Genomic DNA, 25,608 nt, shown 5'->3' with positions numbered 1-25,608 from the left:
GGTTTCATCATTTTGTTCATCTTGGTGACTTTTCATTAGTGCAAGTCCGACATATCACTCCGTCTCGAATTCGGATGATGGCGTTTCATCCCAAATTGCCTTGAGGTTCTTATGCTTTGACTGTCTTGGCCCTCCATCTTTCTTCTTTCCTTTACTTTTCAACTTCGGGCAGTCATCCTTGATATATCCTTCTTCTTGATAGTTATAGCACTAAACCTTCCTTTTGCTTCGGATTAGCTTCATTGCCTTTTTCTTACCAAAATTGTTAGTTTTAAAAAATTTACTAGACTTCCTTACCATGTAGGCTTCTTCGTTTTCGTTGAGCGACGATTCTGAGTCTGGCTCGATCTTCTTAGTTTTGAATGCTAGGTTTTGATTTAGCTCCTTTTTCTTTCTTAGACCTGCACATTGAGTTTCACATAGTTCTAAGGTTGACAACGAATTTATAAGATACTTACTTCAAGATCCTTAGAGATATAGTAGGAATCTACTATCAATGTCCAGTGCGGAGTCCTCATGAAAGCATTAAGAGCGTATCAGAGAGAATCCAAATTTGTTTCCATTTTTCTAAGGTTGATGATTCCGCTTATCATTTATTTGAGTTTAGTATGTAGCTGAGCAATCGTTTCCCCTTCTTCAGGCCGGAGGTTGCTGAGTTGGTTCTAGAGCATATCTCATCTTGCGAGTTTGGCCTCCAATGTTCTTTCATGTAACTCCAAAAAAATTTTTTAGAGTTCTTTGGCAAATTTGTAGGCACCGATCCGATTGACTCCTTGTGGTGGTAGTACATTCTACAGATGGAACTCTGGTTTTTCGTTTGCCATAAAGTTGGTCTGCTCCTTTTTGCTCCAGAGATGTTCTTCTTTTTCATCGTCGTGTTGATCTCTAGGTGATACAAAATCATATTTGATAATTAATAAGATATCAAAATCTATTTTTAAAAATACCTCCATTTTTTGCTTCCATAGTGCGAACTCTCCTTCAAACTTTAGCGGATAGATGCTAGATTTGGCCATTTCCTCGTTACTTCAGTTGGCAGCTAGTTCTTCTAAAGTGAACCTTGCTCCAATACCACTTGTTAGTCCTAGTAGGCCAGATAGAAGGCCAGGGCAGGAGGGGGGGAAGAAGAAGTTTACACTTCTCTTTCTTCTAAGCTTAGCAAGGAACACATGTTAATTATAATAAGTAAAATAAATAAGAGACACATGAATTTACTTGGTTACAACTAGGGAGGTTGTTAATCTAAGATAGTTGAAAAGCTCCACTAGAAGATCTCCTTTGACGACGATGGAGTAACCTCTTATAAACGTTGAAAGCATAGACTTTAAAAATAGAAAGAATTTGAGTACATAATATGTGTTGTCAAACTTCAAGGACCAGGGCTCTATTTATAACCCACTGGTTGAAGTTAGCCATTGGTTGACATGGCAGCTCTAAGGCTCTTGGACCCGTTCCAGGCGCTTGGACGTGGTCAACTTGATCCACTCCACAATGGCTTCTTTCCAAAAATTATCGTCTTCCTAGGTGCCTGGACCTGGTCTGAGCGCCTAGAGTTTGCTAACATGGGCTCCAATTCTGATCCTCACTGCAATGGCTCAAATGGTTGGTTGAGTTGATTGGGATTGGTACGGGCTCCTGGATAAAGTCAACTCAATGTTGACTTATCTGGTCGCTTGTTCAGTCACTTAGGTGATCCTCCGGTTATTCAGAGTTGAGCTCACTCGAACCCAACTCCGACCTTCTCCTCGAGCAATCTTCCTCCCTAAATTCTCGTCCCTCAAAAGCGTTGCATGCATCTTTCTAGTCTACCAGTGTACTCTTCCGCAGCTCCTCATCCTTCGGATGCACTGAACCCATCGACTCGCTTCCCATGCCATCATTCTTGCTAGCTACGTCTTCTACTCGATATCTTGTGTTCTTAAGTCCATACACACTTAGACACAAGGAATCAAAATTGCAAAGCCTAACTTAACGTAGTTGATTATATCAAAACTAACTCATAGTACTTACAAATATCACCTCTAGCCACATGATCTCGAATTAAATGATATTTTACCTCAATGTGCTTTGTTCTTAAATGGTGAACTGGATTTTGGTCAAATTTATTGTATTCACATTATCACAAAGGACTTGTACATTTTTGTAAGTAAGTTTATAGTTCTCTAAAGTATGAGTCATCCATAACAATTGTGATGCACATTCTCCCATAGCGATATATTCGGCTTCAGCTGTGGAGAGTGCAACGCAATATTGTTTGCGACTTGACCAACTAACCAAAGAAGAACCTAAAAATTGACATCCACCATTAGTATTTTTTTTGATCCAATTTGCACTCGACATAGTCGGCATCGGAATATCCCACAAGGTCAAAAGTTTCAATTCTAGGATACCAAAGACCTACATTTTGAGTGCCCTTAAGATATCAAAGAACTTGTTTAATGGCATATAAATATGACTCCATGGCTCAAGAATGATACCTTGTACACATACCCACGACAAATAAAATATCGAGTCTACTAGCCATGAAATAGAGGAGACTACCTATGGCACTATGGTACAACTTTGGATCAACTTCTTTACCTTCAAGATCATTGTCTAACTTTGTGTTAGCGGTCATAGGGGTAGATATTTCTTTAACATTTTCATTCCAAATTTCTTTGCCATATTTAGATTGATGAATGTATATGCCTTTTTTTGTTTGTTTAATTTGTCCGAGGAAAAACATCAACTCACCAACCAAACTCATTTTGAATTCACTTTCCATGTGATTTATGAATTCATTTAGATAATCTTTGTTTGTGGAGCCACAAATAATGTTATTCACATATACTTGAGCTATAAAATATCATTTTCACTATTTTTTAGAAATAAAGTGGGATCAATTTGTCCTCTATGAAAATTTTTTGACACTAAGAATGTTGACAACCATTCATACCAAGCACGAGGTGCTTTTTTTAGCCCATACAAGACCTTTTTAAGCTTATACATGTGGTTTGGAAAATCTAAAATTTCAAACCCCAGTGGTTACTCAACGTAGACTTCTTCCTTAATAAAATCATTTAAAAATATTAATTTCACATCCATTTGATATAATTTAAAACCTTTGTGAGCCATAAATGCTACCATCTTTCTAGTAGACTCCAATATGGCTACAAGTGCATATGTTTCATCATAATCTAATCCTTATACTTGATTAAAGCCTCTAACCACCGACCTAGCTTTGTTTCTCACAATCACTCCCTTGTCACCAAGATTGTTTTGAAATACCCACTTAGTATCAATAATTGATTTTTCTTCAGATCTAGGAATTAAATCTCAAACTTGACTCCTCTCAAATTGAGATAATTCATCTTGCATTGCTAAAATCCATTCCAGATCAAGCAAGACATTATCAATAGTTTTTTCGTTCAATTTAAGAGATTAATGCTATTTGACTTCCTTCATTTTGAAAGTATGATCTTGTTCTCAACCCTTGTGTAATATCTCCTTCTACTTGATCTAAGGGATGATTAGCATTTGTCCTAGTGGGTTTTGGTTCTTGAGTTGTGGTGATCACATGCTCAAATGGTGACCCTTCTATTCTTTCACTCTCACTCTCTTGACTTTCTTCTCCATGATCATTTTCCTCATTTAATGTTAATTTTTCTAATTCAAATTGTAATTCAACCTCGGTTGTTTTAGTAGGATTTGAAGTTGGATTTTCCTTAAAAATGACATTTAGGGATTCTTCAATTATGTTAGATCTATTATTGTAAATTTTATAGGCTTTGCTATGATTGGAGTATCCTATAAGAATACCCTCATCTGCCTTAGCTGGAAATTTTTTAATTGATCTTTGGTGTTTAGCATGTATACTTTGCACCTAAACACTCTAAGATGTTTAATTGTAGTTGATTTCCTAAACCATAACTCATGTGGTGTTTTATTCAAAAACCTATGTATTAAGATTTGATTTTGTGCATAGCATGCCATATTTATTGCTTCGGCCCATAGGTAACTATCGAGTGAATATTCGTTTAACATGCTCCTAGCAGTCTCTTGTAAAACATTATTCTTCCTTTCAACAACTCCATTTTGTTGAGGTGTCCTAGGGGTAGAAAATTCATGTTTATATCCATTTTGTGAGCAAAATTTTTTGAATCTATCATTTTCAAATTCACCTCCATGATCACTTCTTACTTTGTTTATCTTGTGATTCTTTTCATTTTCTACTCTTTTACAAAAAGCGATTAAGGTATCTAAGGTATGATCCTTATGTTTCAAAAAGAACACCCAAGTATATCTAATATAATCATCTACTATTACAAAATAATATCTACTACCATTTAAAGAGGTATATCTACTGCTATCAAACAAGTTCATGTTGATACTCTCTAATGCATTTGAAGTACTTATGTCATTTATGGGCAGCCTTGGTTTGCTTACCCATTTGACATGCATCACATAATTTATCTTTTTAAAACTTTAACTTTGGCAATCCTCGAACCAACTCCTTTGATAGCCTTTTGATATTCCTCATATTGATGTGAGCAAGTCTCTGGTGCCAAAGCCAAGTATCTTCTTCTTTAGACATGATACACTTAGCAAACACATTAGTAGCACCAAATAATTCAACTTGATAAATATTTTCTTTTCTTTGACCTATGAGCATGATAGTGTTTTGTTCACTATGCTTGATTAGACATTGATATGAGTTAAACTCAATTCTATATCCCGAATCACATAGTTGACTAACACTTAAAAGATTGAATACATTCCTTTTACAAGTAAAACATTTTTGATCATAAATTGTTCAAAAATTTTGATATCTCCTATTCCTATAACCTTAAGTTCACCATTATTACCAAAAGAAATAGTACCTTTATTTCTTTTTTTTTAGTGATGAGAATTTTGGTGAGTCTCCCATCATGTACCTAGAGCATCCATTATCTATAAATCATGTTGTTGGATGCTCCCCCTTGGCACATGCCTGCTTAAACACAATGAACTAAATATTTTGGTACTCATATTTTGGGTTTGGTAGCATCAACAATATATTTCTTGGGTACCCAAGTTTGCACAGTCTTATTTTGAGAAAAACTATTTCTACTTAGTAAGGACACAAACTTAACTTCCTTTTGTTTTGGTTTATATCCTAATCTTGATTTGTTATAATAAGATTATTGTGCTCCCAAAACAATGTCTAAATATTTTCAACTTGAAGTAAATTTTTCCAATGCCTTGTTTAAGACCATTTACTTGCAATTTTAAGGATGCATTCTCATTCTTTAGCTAATCAAATTGGTTCATAGGATTTCCATGATGCATGCAAGTCTCACATAGCACATTTTCATCTCTAAATAACTTCAATTCATTTTTTTAATTTCCTAACTTTACCTTTTAATTTTGACAAAGCATTTATTAAACATGCAATGGTAGCATACATTTTATCAAGCTTAGGAGAGATTACCTCATCATCACTGGATGATGATTCACTTTAGGCGTCCACATTCTCACTTTGATTATTTCATTTCACTACTCTCAACATTGCTTAACGCCATGAGTGGTACATGTCTTGAGTTCTCCCCTTCCTCTTCTTCTGATGAGCTCGAGGAGGATTCATCCATGTGGCTTTCAAGGCCTTCTTCTACTTAAATTTTTCTTCTTGCTTCTTTAATTTTAGACAATCATACTTGAGGTGTCCTTTCCTATTGCACTCAGAGAAAACCATATTAGTTTTAGACTTGGAATCCACAGGAGATTTACCTCTTCTTTTGTTGTCATTGAAAATCTTCTTGTCATCCTTCTTGTTGAATTTTTAAGATCTTCTCATCATTTTTCTTACAAAATTCGCCATCTCATTGGATGGCATCTCTTCCTCATTATCACTCTCTTGATTAGATTCAGATCAGGTATCTTCCTTTCTTTTTTTTTTTCTTTTCCTTACTCTTTTCACCTACAACCAAAGCTATACGCTTCTCCTTATGACTTGCATTGGCTTGCTCATGCAATTCAAATTTACAAAACGATTCATCTAATTTGACAATTGATAAATCCCTTGAAACTTTGTAAGTACCCACCATGGATGACCACAAAGAGTTTCTAGGGAAGCCTTTCAAGGCATACCTGATGATATCTCTATTATCTACCTTTTCTCCAATGGTGTGAAGTCTATTCAACAACTCCTTCAACCTTCTGTGAAGTTTACTCATGATTTCACCTTCTATCATCATAAAATTCTGTATTTGGTTGATGAGAATGTCTTTCTTTGAAATTCTTGAATCATTTGTGCCTTCATTAAGATCAATCAACTTATCCCATAGCTCCTTGGCACTATTAAATGAACCAACCTTGATTAATTGCTTAGAACTCAATCCACATTGTAGTGTGACAATGGCTTTGCCATTTGCTTATGATTTCCACTTTTGATTTGTGGGTCATCTTGTAGACTCTAATACCTTGCTATCTTCATCTTTTGGTTTAGAGAAACCTGTTGGATCGTAGACGTTCGATAGAGGGGGGGTGAATATCGATTATAAAAAATTTGTCGATAAGAGTAAGCGCAGCGGAAAAGTAAAACAATGCAATGCTAACACAAGAACCAATTTTACTTGGTTCGGAGCCTTTGGCGACTCCTACTCTAAGGCCCGCACATAAGGGTGCTTTCGATGGGCAATTCACTAGCAGTTCGAAAGATATTACAAACTAAGTACAGAAAATGCTAATGAAAGAATTAAAGCAATACCGACAAAAATAAGAGACTTAAAAAAACAGCGCGTTTGTCGGAGCTTTGCAGCGTCGCAGGAGCACAGGAGAGCGAGTTCTTCAATTCATAGTTGTTGTTGTGAGCTCCACCCTTGACCCTCCTTTTATATGAGGCTCGGGGCGCCCCGGATCCCTTCCGGGCGCCCTGGTGAGACGTGGCAGGTCCAACCAGCGAGCTCCACATGGCGACGACACGATAGGATAAAAGTTGCCTCCCGGGCGCCCGGATCCCTTCCGAGCGCCCCGACCTCCGGGCGCCCGGACCTCCTTTCTCCAGAAAAGTCCTTCTCCTGCAAGACAAGGTTAGTCCGAGACAAATATAATGAATTTCTTACAAAACAATGTATTAGCACAGTTTATAAGTTTAGCATAAAGAATATGACTTAGATTCCGTCTTTCCGAGACTGGAATCTAGTCACGATCTCGACTTAGATATCCCCAAATGAATCTAAGCCGGATCGACGCCTAATGTTCCCTTCCCGGGAATGCGTCCTCACAGTCACTCCCTTCCAGTGACTTACCTTTACTCACCTGTCAGACGTCCGGTCAGCCCTTCAACCCGTCTGGACTTCTCGCCAGCTATCCGGTCAGCCCGTCGACCTAGCTGGACTTCTCGCCAAGCGTCCGGTCAGCCCGTCGACCCGCTTGGACTACGTGCCAGACATCCAGTTAGCCCGTCGACCTGTTTGGACTTAGCCTGCACACTCGATCAGAGTGTTAGATAACGACAAACCTAACTTAACCTAATTTGTCATTCATCAAAACCTAAGTTAGACCGTTAGTGCTAACCGCACCAACAAAACCTTCGATTACGAAGAACCACATGTCTACTTCAGTTCTAAGGTAATACTCTATGCTGCTCTTCCAATATGCAAAGTTGCTTCCCTCAAAGTATAGTGGTCGTGTAGTGTTGTGACCCTCTTTCAGAGACATTTTTGAAGCTCAAAATTTTTGCTCCTTTGGATATGAATCTTATGAAGCAGCCAACCTCTGATATCACTTTTTAGGACCTTGAGAGTTAGAAGAGGGCGGCGTTGAATAGCTTGCTTCACTTAATCAAACTTGATTGGCAGTGAAAATCTCTTGTGAAAATGAGCACAACACTAACTCTTCAATTTTACTTAGTATCCACCTCCTTAAGGTGACTAATCCAAGAGTTCACTCCTTGCACTCTTTCCACTATGAACTTCTCCTTCTCGGACCATAACCGAAGGTGGAGAAACTTTCTACAATAGTTTTACAATGCAACACAAGAATGAGATGAAGCAAGAAGAGATTACAATGATTTCTTGAGTGGATGTTGGCTTCTTCTTTTTTAAATCTTGGACCAAAGATGGAAGTTGAGCTCAAGAACTTCTCAGCAATTAGATAGCACGAAAACCTTGTCTTAGAATGAGAGCTATGCACTTCAAAACGTTCTTTTTTTCTTTTATATGAATGTTTGAATGAAAGCCTGCATTTTAGACATCAGTTGACTGTAACATATCATTAGTTGACTGATATGGTCTTCTGACAATTGTCCATGTTGTTGAACGACCATTAATGCTTCTAAAACCTATCTGATTTTGTCTCAATTTGAATATCAGTCGACTGATATCCCACATCAGGTGAATGATATCCATCAGTTGAATGGAGCTTGCAAGTCCCGCTGGCTTCTGTGCACTCTAATTTGACATCAATCGACTGGTGTCCTAGATCAGTCGACTGATATCCATTGGTTGGATGAAGCATGGGAGTCTCACTTGCTTCTGTGCTTTCCAACTGGCTATCAGTCGACTAATGCCCCATATCAGTTGATTGATTCTCATCAGTTGAGTGGAGCATGCGAGTTCCACTCACCTTTGGGCACTCCTACTTAACATCAGTCGATTGATGCCCCATATCAGTCGATTGATACCCATTAGTCGAATGAAACAAGTGAGTCCCACTCACCTCTGCTCTCTCTCAAATCGACATCAGTCAACTGATGTAATATTAATTAACAATTGATTGATTGTCTGATATGAATGTATTTTCTGAGTACCAGTCAATTGATCACCTGATGTCGGATGAACTTCTCGTTCACTGCACCTTCATGCCTAGAGTCTCCTTGTCTCCCAAACTTTATCCTTGATCTGCTTTAGACTTTTCTTAACTTGCTTCCGATCTCCAATCTACAAGGACTTTTTCTTGCACGCTTATCTGCATAAGGAAAATCTTCTTTCATTAATCTAATCTTAAAGGTTATCAAACACAAAACTATATTTCTTAGGTATTATTTCATCAACATTTTCTCGAGCATATTTAACTCTTAGAGCATCTTTAGTCGTTAGAGCTCTAAATGAGATTTTTTATGGTCCCTAATATGCCACGTCAATATCACATTCGAAGCATAAAAAAAAATATTACTCTTTTCACTATAAAGAACCTCCCAATAATTTTTTTTTGAGTCATACATTATCAAATCATTCTTCTTTATTTATTATTATTTTATTTAATATATGTATAATTTTCATTTAATGTTTTAATTAATTATGATCTTTAATTTAATTTATTTTTAATTCCCATTTAATATTCTAATGAAAATTCATATATATATTTTTATTTTTTTATAAAATGGCCAAATACATATATTAGTAAAAAATTTAAAATTTTTTTACCGTTGTAGAAAATATTTATTAATTATTTTTTTAAAAAAATAAAGATAAAAAAACATCATTCATTACTATGCATTAAGTTGTCCCACCGCATTCCTAATTTTAAGAGAAAAACAATAACTTTTAAATTTCACTTTTAAAATAAAAACCTCACGCCTCATTCAAACTTTTTTTATTCAATTTTTTTATTTTTCCCTCCAAAAACTTTGCAGTGAAGTTTTTAGATCATAATTAATTAAAATATTAAATAAAAATTATATAAAATATTAATAATAATAATAATAAATAAAGATATATGATTATAAGATAGTTATGACACATAGGGGACTTAAAAAAAACTCATTTAAAACTTATAAAATTACTAATTATTGTTTACTCCTATCTAATGATTAGAAGCCATTGATCCCAACAGGCCAACACCATTAAATATAACACTTTGACACCGTTATATTTTTAGTAAAATGCTTATAAAAATTTTCTATCGATTATTAAAGTAAATTAAAAAATATTAATGATTTAAAAACACAATATCTCATAATTGTACGTCGTATTTAAAATAAAATCTCTATAACTATGTTGGAGTTGGGATCCATTACACTGTAACTCACAGGCCACTACTTCTAACGGCGTTCAAATAAGTGTTCATTGATTGTAAAGTTAATAATTTATTAAAAAATTATAAATATATATTATTTATCTCAAATGCAAATCTTGACCAAATCTACTTTCCTATGTTTTCTTTCCCTGTCTTGAACCTTAGGTAAAGAATAACCAGATAAGTGATATTCGAGCCACATCTAGACGACTAAAGTTGCATATGAATTAATACTTTAAACTACTTATATACGATCGAGCATACCTCATCATTTTTAAAAGAATATTAAAATAACGACTTCATCATTTACCTACAGAGCACGTGAGAAATATTGATGGCCATTAATTCGAATGATATGAGTGTAGTCGAGTGCAAATAAACTAATTATAAATTAATATTAAAATCGATGTCTCACTAAATAAATTTTAAAAGAGTATATTGTCATTTATCGTTCAAAATTTTTAATCATACGGGCACACACTTCAAGGGCCGCAATTATTTCAATTATTTTTTTAAAAAAAAATATATTTATTTACTTATTGATGGGGACATTACTCCCACCTTAGCATTAGCATGGGCACTCAAAAAAATAAAAAAATAAAATAAAAAATAAAATAAAACCTACCAATTAATTTGTAAAAATTTATAAAAAAAAATCCCTTAGTAAAAAATATTCTTATTTTAATATTTATTAAACTTGCTCAAAAGTTAGTTAGAGCAATTTAAATTCTAATAAATAATGTTTTAAATATGTATATATATTAATTCAATATAGATTCTATCTGTCAATGAGATTTTCTAAATTATCCACAATACAGGATAAAATATTAAATATGTGAAGTAAATAACTTTATTGCCATGAATATTATTGCATCCCATTATTGAAGGGAGTTAGTCGTCTGATCTCATCTATTATTTTAAAGGTTTGAATGCAATTATAAAAGCTTAATTAAGTGAACTCAAAAATTAATTAATTAGCTCTTGAAATATGGATAAAGCAAATTAATTTAACAGTAAGATTAAGTATTAAATTTTTGTAGATAAAAATTAATTCTGTGTAACTTGATTTTTTAGTCCCATGTGGCAAGTCTATTCACGTGAGCAGCCTACGTGTCGGGCCTAAGTGGTCCCACGGACGTGAGAAAGTTGAACTGTTGGAAATTGGTGCATAGTGCCAAGACCACAGTTGACATGCTCGATTTTTGACTTCAGAGCGACCGTTGACTTGAAGGAAGGCAAAGTCATACAATATTTGGCATAGATCTAATGGAGTATTTTAACACACAGATTGCATGAGCAAAGAGATATATTATCAAAACACCAATGATCTCAATAGTTTACATATAGAAAGAATGTCTAAGTGTGACTAAGATTATTAGATTATAATTAAGATACTTAATTAGAGACGTTAATCGTGAATCACTATTGAGAAACTAATCTTAAAAAAGCTAGGCACTGAATTAGCTATTGATAAGCTCGGTTGAGGTGGAGAGGAGTAAGATAAAGATAAATCCAGCTAGTTCATCTTTTTACGGGTGTTCTTTCAACCTAGCTAGACATATGAGTGTGCATCCATCCAATAAAGTCGAGCAGGAAGATCTTGTTGTGTAGCTTTAAGTTTTGAAACTTTTCGAAAAAAACATGTTTTTTTATATAATTAAGTAGCATCGTCAACTTCATCGTCTCTTTTTGGCACCGCCTGTAACAGATTATGTTGTATTATGATTTACTTAAAGATGGAGATATATTAAGCTGGACGGGCACTAAACGTTTGTCTTATTTCCTCGTTTATACTTAATTAGAAGGATATTAATGAAGACATTAGCTTGTAGGTTAGATTTTAATTATAATTATAGATAATTTTTCATATTCGTCGAACTTGAACCGGCGAATTAATTTGGTTCGAACCGGAGTCGGATTTCCGTTCTAATTTTCCGAATGATTCCAAATTTCGAATGGAAATTGGACGCGCACCCGAATTTAAACCCGAAAGAGAAGAGACGTCGGTCTCACTCACCTCATGTCCGAACACGGCGTGGGGCCATCCGCCTTGATTACGCTCTCGGCGGGTTACCCTGGTCGACCCACTTTTTCTACCTACCTCCGCTCTGCTCCGCTCCGCTCGCTCAGCCCCTTTCACTGAAGGGATCGCGCAGGAACAGAGATCGAGCGACGCTGCGAGGTCTGTTAATTGGCAGCGGCGCTGCGAGGAGGTGGGCGGTCTGAATTGCCTTCCTTCCTCGAGGTAGGGATATTCGCGGATGGAGTCCGGAGAAGGCGGCGCTTCCTCCTCTGCGCCGGCCGGAGACGAGGATCCTCTGCCTCCGCCGCAAGCACCACCGCCGCCGCAGCAGCAGCTGAGTCGGTACGAGTCGCAGAAGCGGCGGGACTGGAACACGTTCCTGCAGTACCTGAGGAACCACAAGCCGCCGCTGACGCTGGCGCGGTGCAGCGGCGCGCACGTGATCGAGTTCCTCAAGTACCTGGACCAGTTCGGGAAGACGAAGGTGCACGAGGCGGGGTGCGACTTCTTCGGCCAGCCCAACCCGCCGGCCTCCTGCGCCTGCCCCCTCCGCCAGGCCTGGGGCTCCCTCGACGCGCTCATCGGCCGCCTCCGCGCCGCCTACGAGGAGAACGGAGGCCGCCAGGAGTCCAACCCCTTCGCCGCCCGCGCCGTCCGCATCTACCTCCGCGAGGTCCGCGAGAGCCAGGCCAAGGCGCGCGGCATCCCCCACGAGAAGAAAAAGCGCAAGCGCACCTCCGCCACCGCCGCCGCAGCCGCCGCCACTACTGCCCCCGCCGCAGGCGAGTCCTCCTCTTCCGCCCCGCCCCCACCCGCCTCCTCCTCCTCTCCGGCGCCGGATCCGCCCTGCGGCGGTTCGTCGTCGCCGGTCTCATAACACCATCAGCAATCATTCCTGTTTTCCATTCATCATATATATATTATATATATATATATAATATTATATTATTTATGCTCCACAAAATTCTGCCATTATTACAAACTAACGATCGATCGAGCTCAACAATCACTGCATGATCCTCAGTCTCTCCTGGCTCCTCCCTCAACTCCGAGGAGAAAAAAAAAAAAAAAAAAAGAAGATCTAAATTTGGTGGTGCAGCTGCAAGAACTGACATGAGATTCCCGTCGCCTCACTGTTCATAGTACGAATGCTTTAATTTCCTTGTTTACGTGCATTGTCACAGACTGCTGTCCTGATTCGCCCTCTCTGCTATCTTTTTCTTCTTATGTTCATCCTTTTTCTTTTACAGTAATGCTCTAATGGCAGACATTTTAAGTGGCAACGAGAGATGATCATATATCCTCGCGCACAAGTAGAATATATATATCACATATATATTACTGGTCCCCTGTTCTAGACGTAGAAGAATCTCAAGCTTGTTTTTTTGCCCGCACGAGTGGCCACTGCAAGTTTAACTCGAGTCTCTCTCCTCTTCATGATCTTGTACTGTTTCACCCATGATAGATCGCCCCCAAATCTACAAGCTTTGGGGCCATCTTTACTACTGCACAGTTTGAGTTAGATTCTTGAGCCGATCTTACTTACTTGATGTGCAGTTTAAGCAGTTAATTAATGCTGGTTTATCTCATTCTGAATTAGGTGTGCATGGATCCGGATTACGTACGTCTGTTTCTAAAAAAATTAAGCAGCTGCACCAGTTTTAGATTTCTATATATATCTTATTAATTTATTGTTTATCACTTCAATAAATTCGACTACTGTGTAGAGCATTGTTTGGTGATCAACTACAGAAGTAATCTGTGTATTTTAAATGAACCATAGGTTTAATGGCAGTTAAATGTTCTTAGTATGAGCTAGGTTTATCTGAAATCTTGTTTTCTGTTTTGTATTTTGACATATTTAGCAGATGATCTTCTTGTCTATGAAATATATATAAAAATAAAAGTATGATCTTATTTTTATATTTTAACATGTTTAGATCAATCTTATAAAGTTCATAACTTTTAAGTATATATATCCGTTGAGAAGTTTATCATGTTATATTGCAATCTTTATAAACTAAAATGCATATCTTTGAGAAATCAGATCCATATTGGTCTTAGTGTTGATTTATATCCTTTGGCCTGGGTCTGATTCAAATCAAGCCTAATGTGGGCATAATTTTTCAAAGACCAAGAATATATTCTAGCTGAAAGTAATATCACATTGTAATACCTCCGGAGAGACCGAAATAAGTAATGGAGAGTATTGTTGGACTTTTTGTAGCCTCAGAAACTCATAAGACTTGAAATGGATCAAATCAGACATGTCTAGATCTATCAGTGAGTTTTGGTCAAGATCCAATGATGTATCTAAACAAATCTGATTGGATACATTTATGATCTCGTGAGTTTATAAAATTATAAGGAGTCCAACGGTATTCTCTATTATTTATTTTAGGTCTCGTTGACATTGCATTTATAACAATAAGAAGAGGTATGATAAGAATGGAGCTCAATGTGATAATGTCACATAGTGGAAGGTGAGAAACATGATGATGAGACAAAAATTAATTTCAAATTAAATTTTCTAAACTTGTGACTTGAATGCACTGAAAACTAACATGGGGAAAGTTAATATTGACGGAAGGAATAAAATGAAAAGGTCATCTGCATTCTCAAAACTATGATGCCTAATTTTAAAAAAATTTAAATTTACGTGCTCCCTTTGGTATTATTATCACTTCAATAAATTCGACTACTGTGTAGGATGAGGTTGTTATTACTAGTCGAGCATTGGTTGGCGATCGACTACAGAAGTAAACTGTGAGTTTTATTTTATTTTATATTTTTTTAAAAGGTTGATTGATTACAATCTTAGTTTTATTTGTATTTTAAATGAAGTACTATATGTTTAATGGCATTTACATGTTCTTAGGATGAGCTAGGTTGATCTCAAATATGGTTTTCTTTTTATATTTAATTGACATATTTAGCAGTTGATAGATCTTGTCTATGAAATATAAAAATAAAAGTATGATCTTATTTTTGTATTTTAATATGTGTAGATCAATCTTATAAAGTTCATAACTTTAGGGTGCATTTAGTTTTTATCATGTATAACATTCATTACGTGATTACCCGATAATCATATAATCATATTACGAGAATAAAACATAATATAATATTATTTGGTTCAATTTTAGGTAATGTAATTAAGATTTATTTATTTGAAAATTTTAGTGTATAGTTAGTATACAAAATTATATCAATCATCGACTAATAAAACAAAACAAATATATATATATATATATATATATATATATATATATATATATATATATATATATATATATATATATATATATATATATATATATATATATATATATATATATATATGATAAAAAGATATCTCTATTTTATGAGACCGTTTGGATAGTGTTCAAAAATAAATTTATAAGGGTTTATGTCAAAAGTGGATAATATTATACTATTATAGAGCTATGTCACTACTAGAATTAAGGTCTTTAAGGACACACATAAATGCATTTATAGTATACTTTTAGTGACACTAAAGCTATGATGACATCACTGAAAAATGTATTGAAATGCAATGTTAACATAGACCCTCTAGTATTCCTGACATTTATATAATGTCATTATAAAATATTTATGCTAACTATAAAAGTGTCTTAAACATAGGAATATAATAACAATTGTAAATGTCACGAAAAACATATTTCACGGACATTTATGCATGCCTTTTTATTATCTAAATAAGGATAAATATAAATGTCACCTAAACTAATTTATACTGACAATTATAAATGTTTTAAATTTTTATATAAGAACAATAAAATATGTTAGTAATGATAATTTATAAGGATATGTTAAACTGTTATCTTATATTATCTATAATGACATTATTAAATGTCAATTATAATATTTTATAAAAACATTAAATAGAAACATCTAGAATACACCACAATAAATTATTAATATTTATTCAGAATACAAAACATTTATCACATAATAGAAAAAGTTACACATCATCATAATTTAACCATCATCACAATAAGAATAGAAACATTTTATATCCAAAATATCCAATTCATTCACCATATCATCACAATTCATCCCATCATCACAAAAGTACAAATGCATTACTAATGTAAAAGTATTGAATCCAATGCTAACTAAATACTAACAAATCATTGAGCTTTAAAACTAACAAAGTCTTATGGGGTGACCAGATGTCATAGTTCAGACCAGATGTCATATGGGGTGACCTTGAACGAAGTTAGGAGGAGACCCAAAACTGGTCAAGAGTGACTAAATGGTTGAAGGGAGATCCAAAGTAGGTCAAAAGTAACCAAATGTTTAAGAGAAGATCTATAATAGGTTAAGAGTGATCAAATGTTTGAGGATAGACCCAAACCATAAGAGTAATAGTGGTCATTCGTTTGAGGGGAGGTTATTGAGAATACAATCAAAGTACCACATTAAAAATACATGGAAAAGATCATGGATTTAAAAGATGGATGATATCTCAATTAAAATGAAGTCTTTTGGATAGAGCCAAAAAATAAATCCATGAGGGTTTAGATCCAAAGTGAACAATATCATACTATTGTTGAAATATTTATTGGTCTTAATAATAATAATAATAATAATAATAATAATAATAATAATAATAATATATAAATTCTCATAATATTTTATAATTTTTTTGGGTTAATTTTGTTGAGTTTACTAGATCTATTTAGTTTATCTCATTTTAGGAGTTTATTGATTCAATTAATTAAAACTTAAATTGAAAAATCTAAGTTTTGAAAAACCTAGTTTAAAAAAAAATAGGTGATCGTCCCTCACACACATCGCCAGCTAAATGTCGTCCACCGGGCCTTTCAACAAGCCGCTTGCCATCTCCGGCCCCGGCGAGCGACATTCATCAGCGGCGGTGTGCGTGAGCCTTTGGCTGGAATGATGGTGACGTCGAGCTGGCACCACTTGCCGGACACCTTATTCATGGCGAGTCTTTCGCATGGTGAGCCACCTCCAACCCCCGGTGATTCCGCATGAAAGAACTATTGGAGCAATCCCAATAGTCTGTGCGACCCTGTGTTTCGACAAAGAGTTTAAGTTAGATTCACCCTTGTATTTAATATGTGTATATGAGTGTGCAGGTTTGCAGGATACACATATGACTCAGTTTGATGGCTTCGAGTCTGGTGAAGGATGGAGCATTCGAGGGACCGTGGATAAGGTAGCGAGGACAAGGGCCGAGGGAAGCGACTTCGAGGCATACGCGAAGGATAGCATTAGGGATGAGCTACGGGCTTGAATGCATTCGAGGGACAAGAGCCAAAGGAAGTAGACTTAAAGGTAAGAGGTCAAAACTACAAAGAAGAGTCAAGTGAGTCGTGAGGGTCCGAGTGTGAGAGAAATGTACTCAGGAAGGAAAACCCTAGGTTTAGAGTTATGCCAGTCGACTGGTGCTGGGACCGGTTGATTGGAGGTGAGCACAGAGAGGGTCTATGCCCGAATGGTAGGGATCAGTCGACTGGTGTTGACACCAGTCGACTGGTAAAGAGCTGTTGAGAGAGTCATTGGCCAGGCACCAGTCGACTGGTAATGGTAAACAGCAAGGCTGTTTCTCCCCAAGCTCTATAAGATGGAGCTTGGGATGACTGGCCAAGGTGACGAAATTAGACTTGGTTAAAGCCTAATTAGTGGTCAACTAATCCTCAAGTGCTTGTGTAATTTAAGAGGTCTTGGTGAGTGTTGTGGTGAGGTTTCTCCACCCACGACGAGACTTGAGATAGCTGGAGTTTGTCGGAGGCTAATCCACCGAAGGATTGAGGGATCATTCACCTTACGGACAGCCATGGAGTAGGAGCCCTAATCTCTAAACTACGTTAAAGGAAACGTGTTAGCGGTTTGCTTTCTCTTCTTGTCTTTAACTTTCATATTTGTATTTGTATTTATTTGTTTTTCACTATGCACTAACGAATACGTAGGAAGTTATCAATATGGGGTCAACATCTATTCAACCCTTCTAGTCGGTTACAAGATCCCCAACAGGAACGACTGCCACTGACATAGCTAGATTCTCAATAATCCCGAATTTGAGATCAAAAACCTCAAAAATTGAAGGTAATTGCATTACAGATTGAATTCTCGGATTGCTAATGTTTGCTGTTGGTGTTGAGCATGTAAGATTATTTGGGAATTGTTCATTACCTAAACTAAATAAGATTTTTGTTGATATTCTTAGATGGATAATAAAAATTATCAATGATGATCTTCAACCAAACACACCCTTATACACTTTGAGAAGTTTATCATGTTATATTACAATCTTTATAAACTAACATGCATGTCATAGAATAGAATGTGTGATCATTTAAACATATGACAAATAAAAAAATGTTTGTAAGTAGTCATTTTGTTAATTTTAAAAATATATATGTAAAATAAAAATTAATAATACATATATATAATCTAATACTTTTATGGAGATATGTGATGTGTTTCATTCACCAAAACTTTATGTAAATGTGCCATATGAGTTGGGTTGACCTAAATGGATCATGTGACATGATATCAAGAACAACAACTACAAAAAAAAATTCAACATTTAGCGATGAATTTATTCCGTTGCTAATCTATCGCTATATGCAAATTGTGATGGATCAGTAACAGAATATATTTTTTCATTTAGATTTTCATCGTTGATGTTTTTAGCGATGAAATATACAACGTCGTCGCTAATTAGCAATGAATTATATATGTCATTCCTAAAAATAGCGATGAATTTATATATTCCATCGCTATATTCCGTAAGCTAATTAACGATAGATTTAAATAAATCCTTCGCTAGTTAGCGACAGTAGGTTATTATCTATCGTTAATATCCTAGACAGAATTTAGATTTCGTAAATAAATTAGTGACAGATTTATATATTTAATTAACAACAGAGATTATAATTAGCGATGAAGATTACATCTCCGTCTCTAATTTGATAAAAGAAAACTTGTTGATCAATTATCAATGAATATTAAAATCCGTCACTAATTTTCATTAAAAAAAACTCCTCGTTTTCGTTTATTTTTACTGTTTACATCCAAATATAATTAGATACAATCATCACAAACAATGATTTTCACAACAAATTCACAATACAATCTATATCAACAAACTCCTACCACAAAATCACATTAACAAATATCCATATCAACTTAAACAATACAATCCATACACAAAAAAAAATAACATCCAAAACTAATAAAATCTATTGCACAGTACATCCAAAATTTGAGGACAAAGTTTATATCATCCATATAAGATATCCTGATAAAAATCTAATACAAAATAAAAAAACATACCTAACTTTAGATTTTTGATATCTGGACATAGTGATAGAAATATACAATATTTGAATGATCATGAAAAACTATAATATATATATTAGAGACGCATATAATTTTTAAAAAAATAATAGCAATATTTTTAACTAAAACATAAAGAAAAATTAAAAGCTAAGATAAATGATAATGTACCTCAAAATGATCTGCTCAGTAGGGGAATCGTCAGGATCTTTAGTCTCCTGGGACTCCAAATGATGCAGGCATGACATTTGTAAATCAGGAGTGAACGTTGCTGCAAATGCTTGCATGTGGCGAACTATCTCCTCAGTTCAAGCATGTCACTCACGCATCTCCCGTGCCTCTGCATCCCTCTCAACCGTCCTCTCCTCCAATGACAAGAGTTGAGTCTGCAATTCCTGATTTTCCACCTGTAATGCTTACACCTCACTAGATGAGGAGGAGGAACTATGATGCCCCTTGATCCCTTGAGTCTCATCCGGTCAAAGACAACTTTGGCTTGAGAGCCAAGCTCGGAGAGGGAGGTATTCTTTCTTCCATCGATGACATCATAATAAATGTCATTAACCTCATTAGTGGAAAGAGGTTGTGATCCCTTTCCCTCTGAACCAGGCTAAGATACCTATGCAAATCTAGTGGACATTACTTCTTGTGTCAAAATAATGATTTTATTAACCTCCACATAAAGTCTACAAATATATTTACAAAAGTTAATATTCTTATGTTAATTGTTGAGGAACGTCGATCAACAAATTACCTATCCTACTTCTTATGGGTCTTGTTAAATACCTCTCAACAAGTGATGTGTCTCTGTAATTCAGCAACCTACGTATAGATAATACAAGTACATTAAAATTAATAAAAATATATATATGTAAGAAATTTTTATATAACTTAATTTTAAACTTACCAAGTCAGAGGCATGCTCCATAATGGAACCAGATTCAGTAGTATGCTTTGTGGATCCGGTGCTCAGCCCAGCAGACTCTGAATTGTGATTGCCTTTAGTAATCATTGAATTGAGCTGCCAATGCTGGGCAAGCCAAATGGCTCTCCAACCCTTCCAAACTGCATTAGGGACCTCGAATGGCCCGGTGCCCCTCTGCCTTCACTTGTATGACATATCCCTATACAATTTAGTGCAGTAGTTGTTCTAAATTTTTTAAAATTTGGCCTCATGGCTCTCCTCCCAAACATAACTCTTTTGCAACAATAGATTTTGAGAATTAGAATCATGTTAATTTTAAAGTACAAAATACATTTTATATTCACAATACTTACCAAGAATTCACCGTAATAGAAGTCTTTCATGTCCTGGTTTACAAGCCTCCATATAGTATCAGATGAGGACAATCATTCTTTAAACCTCTTGGAATATAGACTGTGACCTGATGGTCATCTGGAATAAAGTTGCATGAAAAAATATCATATATAAGATATGTGTGAAAAATAAAAAGAAGATTAAGTACTGGAATAATACTAAATACATAAATACTTACCAGTCACCAATAACTCTCAAAATAATTTAGTCGCCATGTGCTCTATGTCCTAGAAGTATGACTATAAATACAAAATCATAGTAGAAGACATACACATTTGAAATAATAATGTCTTCTAATTAGGAAGATGAAAAAAAAAATCCATACAATATACCATGACATTGTTACTAATTTTTAATCACTTGATGTCATTTTAAATAAACTAAATTAACATTTTGTAAGTTCTCATAGCTAAACTCCATTGGTACATCAACCTCCTCATTGCTAGACATCTCTCTATCATTTATTTCCTTATAAGTAACATTAATATCTACTCACAGCTAGACATCTCTTCATCATTTATTTCCTCGTAAGTGACATTAACATTTACAAGTAATTATGATGTGGATTGTATTTCTGAATCAACTTAGTGTATCTCAACTTCTTCATGTTGATATGCATCATGGTTTTTTTTGCAATTTTGGTTTTTGACATTTCTATGGTCGACCAAGTCTTTATTTGACACACTACTAACCATTCACTAGGTCTTCTTCTCTTTGTTAGGTACTCAAGATAGAATACTTGACCATCTTGCACGGCGAAGATGAAAGACTCAAACTTGTTGAATCTTTTATTTGTGTTAACCTCAACTAAATTATAGAAACAATGTGTTCTGGTACTTGTTCTTGGAGTTGCATATCATAAACATCTAAATAATACATGCCTTTATAAAGGTAAAGTAGGATACTCAACCTCCATGATTTTCTCAAGTCTACCACAATAATTAAATTGAGCATCATTATTTTTTATGGATCCTTTTATACAAACACTAGAATTATAAGTAAGCATTTGTGAATCATGGTGGGCCATGTGAAATTTGAATCCATTAACATAATAACCCGAGTAGACTGTTATGTTGTGGAGAGGTCTTGATGCAAAAATTTTTAGCCTTTCATCTTGTACATTTGATATTCTACGATCGTTCACCTATAACAATAGTTATGATATAAATTAGATGTATATATAATACAGTTGCATTATAATAAATAATTTAATTGCTAACTTACATAAATTTGAAACTAAAATACAAATTCATCCTCTAACTTGTGATCTACCTCAGTTGAACTTATTGATAGATTTTGTAGGTGTAGTTGTTATTCATATAAGCTACAAAGAAGGTAATTTGAAGACATTAGATAACATGTCAAATATACGGAAAGCTATGTATGTATATATACTTGAACTATTACCTTATGTTATGTATGGTTTGACCTCTTCACAGTTTAGGAGTATATATGTCCTAACAATATATATTATTGTTCATTTAACCATTTAGAAACAATTGCATCCATTGCCTTACTAGAAAGCTTAAAAATAAAAAGCATCTCTGGATCAACTGGTTGACTATCATTGAGATTTTGAGGACACTTACGATTTTTAGTTTTCACATTATTAGCAAAATAGTAAGAGTAGAAGGAAGTTACTTCTTTAACCAAATATGCATTACATATTGATCCTTCAACTCATACTTTGTTACAAACATTATTTTTTAATTTTCTCAAAAACATTTCAAATGATTACATCTTTCTGTATTGCACAGGACCATCTGGTTGTGCTTCATAAGATAAATATATGTTATATTGAATCAAAAAAATTAGGTAGGAATATGCGCTCAAGCTTACAGAGTATTATTGGAATGTTTTTCTGAAGCCAAAGCATACCGGATATCATAATAACCTTTGAAGTCAAATTTATGAAAAATAGACTCAATTCTATAAGTGATTGCAAACATTGTTAGGAAAGTAGGTCATGGAAAGCTATTGGAATTAGTCTTTGCATGAACACGAGACATCATAACTCTTCATTCCAAACATTTTTAATTTGTTCATATCCATGTTAGGACCTTCGGATAGCGGCTAGAGAGGGGGGGGTGTGAATAGCCGACCCCAAATTCACGTTTCTTCCTACAATTTGAGTTAGCGCAGCGGAAATAAAGAGTAGAAACGAAAATGGAGAAGATCAAACCTCAAACGCGACGATATAACGAGGTTCGGAGATGATACTCCTACTCCTCGGCGTGTCCGTAAGGTGGACGAATCCTATCAATCCGTCGGTGGATGAGACCCCAGAAAATCGGCTAATAAATACTCCTTCTGGGTGGAGAAACCTCGCCACAATCTCTTTTGCAACAGCAATAAAGGAGTACAAGAAATAAAGCAAGAAACAATGGATAATATGAATGTAAATACACTCTACCAAGTTTGCTTGCCTTCTTCTCGTCGACTGGAGTCCGTTGTTGAAGCAGCAACTTCACGGATGATGCCAACAGCAGTTGATCAACCAACGAGCTGAAGCTCACACGAAGCTTCAGCAAAGAGGAGCTCAGCAAAGCTTAAATCACAGTAAGGAGGAAGAGCAAGAACTGTTCCTGTAGAGGCCCTCGACCTCGATATATATCCTGCACCTGCGACACCTGTGAAGAAGACAAAGAGCAACATAGAAATCTAGCCGTTGTGTCGCAACGGCTAGGCCTGGACCGATCAAGCTCCACCCTGATCGGTCTGGGAGCCATCTGATCGGTCTGTGGACCGATCAGGCCCAAGGCTGATCGGTCCTCAGACCGGTCAGCCATCTCTGTGAGGGTTGGCTTTAAAGCCTGATCGATCTGTGGACCGATCAGGCAACGATCAGTAGCTTCCTGATCGTTTTCTGATCGGTCTGTGGACCGATCAGATAACCTACAGTAGCTTCCTGATCGGTCACTGATTCCCTCTCCGTCCTTCAGCCTTCCGGTCTAGAGAACGAGCTACCGAGCCCTCTCTGACCTAGTCTGGAGAAACGAGCTACCGAGCCCTCTCCGACTTCCATGTCCAGTCCAGAGAACGAGCTACCGAGCCCTCTCTGACCTAGTCCAGAGAACGAGCTACCGAGCCCTCTCCGACTTCATCCGGTCCAGAGAACGAGCTACCGAGCCCTAGCCCGGAGAACGAGCTACCGAGCCCTCTCCGACTTCGTCCGGTCCAGAGAACGAGCTACCGAGCCCTCTCTGACCTAGTCCGGAGAACGAGCTACCGAGCCCTCTCCGACTTCGTCTGGTCCAGAGAACGAGCTACCGAGCCCTCTCTGACCTAGTCCGGAGAACGAGCTGCCGAGCCCTCTCCGACTTCGTCTGGTCCAGGGAACGAGCTCCGAGCCCTCTCTGACCTAGTCCGGAGAACGAGCTGCCGAGCGCTCTCCGACTTCCCATGCCAAGCTTCCATACTTGGACTTCTCCCGTGCCAAGCTCCCTGCTTGGACTTTTCCATGCCAAGTCTCCATACTTGGACTTTTCCCGTGCCAAGCTCCCTGCTTGGACTTTTCCATGCCAAGTCTCCATACTTGGACTTTTCCCGTGCCAAGCTCCCTGCTTGGACTTTTTCCGTGCCAAGTCTCCATACTTGGACTTTTCCCGTGCCAAGCTCCCTGCTTGGACTTTTCCGTGCTAAGTCTCCATACTTGGACTTTTCCGTGCCAAGTCTCCATACTTGGACTTTACCCGAATCAGGTCAACTCAAGTCGGGTCAACCAGGTCAACCTTGACCAAAGGTTGCACCCATAATCTCCCAAGTTTGTATTCTTGTCAAACATCAAGATACAACTTTTCTATTCTCGTCAAACATCAAAATACAACTCGAGTCAGGTCAACTCGAGTCGGGTCAACCAAGGTCAACCTTGACCTAAGGTTGCACCAACAATCTCCCCCTTTTTGATGTTTGACAACAACCATAATCAAGTTAGGTTAACCCGATAACCTAACTTAGGTTTTCCAATAGTTCTCCAATCAATGTTCTTCCTTAAACATTCTCCCCAAACTCCAATGTTCTTCCTTGAACATTCTCTAGATATTTCTCCCCCTTTTTGACACACATCAAAAAGAGTAAATCAAGGTTAAGAGTTTCTTCCTAATGAAAGTCCCATACCTTTCATTGAAACCCTTAATTTCCCCCTTGATACTAAAGACAATAATCAACTTAGTGATAATCCCATATCACTCATCCTCAGAAATCGAGTAAAAACTCCCCCTAAAAGTCAACTCCCCTTTGACCAATAGGTAAAACTCCCCCTAAAGGTTAACTCCCCCTTGACCATTGCACCAACAATGTCTTGGAGAGTTTCAACCCTTTAGAAATCAAAAACACCAACTTCCAAAGCTAAAATTTCAGAGAACAATCGAAAATCTGATCGGTTACCAGACCGATCAGAACCTCACTGGATCGGTCACCAGACCGATCCACACTTCTCTGGATCGGTCCAGTGACCGATCTAGACTTCCCTGGACCGATCAGGATCCCCTCTGATCGGTCCACAAATCTCTGATAGAGATTTCTGATTTTTCTCCCGAAATTCAAAAACCCCTAAAAAATCACAGAAAATTCCAAAAATTATAAAATTTTGAGGATACATTCCTCATAACATATATTATCATGGAAAAATAGATTTCTATGAAAATAACTTCCATTTTTAAATCTTGATACAAAGTTTGAAAAACTTTGAAATAGCTCAAGGTTAATCCATCTTTGTGTCAACTTGCTCAATGATGAATGCTATCATTAGAAAAGCTTCATCAAGGTTTTTCAAATCAATTTTGAAATGATTTTAAACCATTTAATTTAGGACCACAATCTTAGGGCTAAGTGTACATGACTTGTACGCAAGCTTTCCCTATGATCCTCAATTTTGAATTAGGCTCATCTAGGTACAAGAACTATGCACCTTGATCCTAACTCATAATCCTAATATCTCACACACATCTAAGGTGTA

General features: G+C 36.3%; 1 protein-coding gene across 1 annotated transcript; it reads left to right on the top strand.

The window, feature by feature from the left end:
- The first annotated feature begins 11,992 nt into the window (after window positions 1-11,992).
- LOC122028198 (protein LIGHT-DEPENDENT SHORT HYPOCOTYLS 5-like) lies at window positions 11,993-13,549 on the top strand. Its single transcript, XM_042587226.1, has 2 exons — window positions 11,993-13,140; window positions 13,249-13,549. Exon 1 carries the CDS (start codon window positions 12,237-12,239, stop codon window positions 12,873-12,875), a length of 639 nt encoding a protein of 212 aa, XP_042443160.1. The 5' UTR covers window positions 11,993-12,236; the 3' UTR covers window positions 12,876-13,140; window positions 13,249-13,549.
- Window positions 13,550-25,608: the final 12,059 nt, after the last annotated feature.

This window comes from Zingiber officinale, chromosome 10A (assembly GCF_018446385.1).
Source record: "Zingiber officinale cultivar Zhangliang chromosome 10A, Zo_v1.1, whole genome shotgun sequence".
Lineage (NCBI taxonomy): Eukaryota > Viridiplantae > Streptophyta > Magnoliopsida > Zingiberales > Zingiberaceae > Zingiber > Zingiber officinale.
The sequence above is the reverse complement of the archived record's forward strand: the minus strand, read 5'-3'. Positions and strand labels throughout refer to the sequence as shown.

Bases quoted from the DNA above. Each gene is read 5' to 3' on its own strand.
- LOC122028198 (XM_042587226.1), top strand. From the start codon at position 12,237: ATGGAGTCCGGAGAAGGCGGCGCTTCCTCCTCTGCGCCGGCCGGAGAC.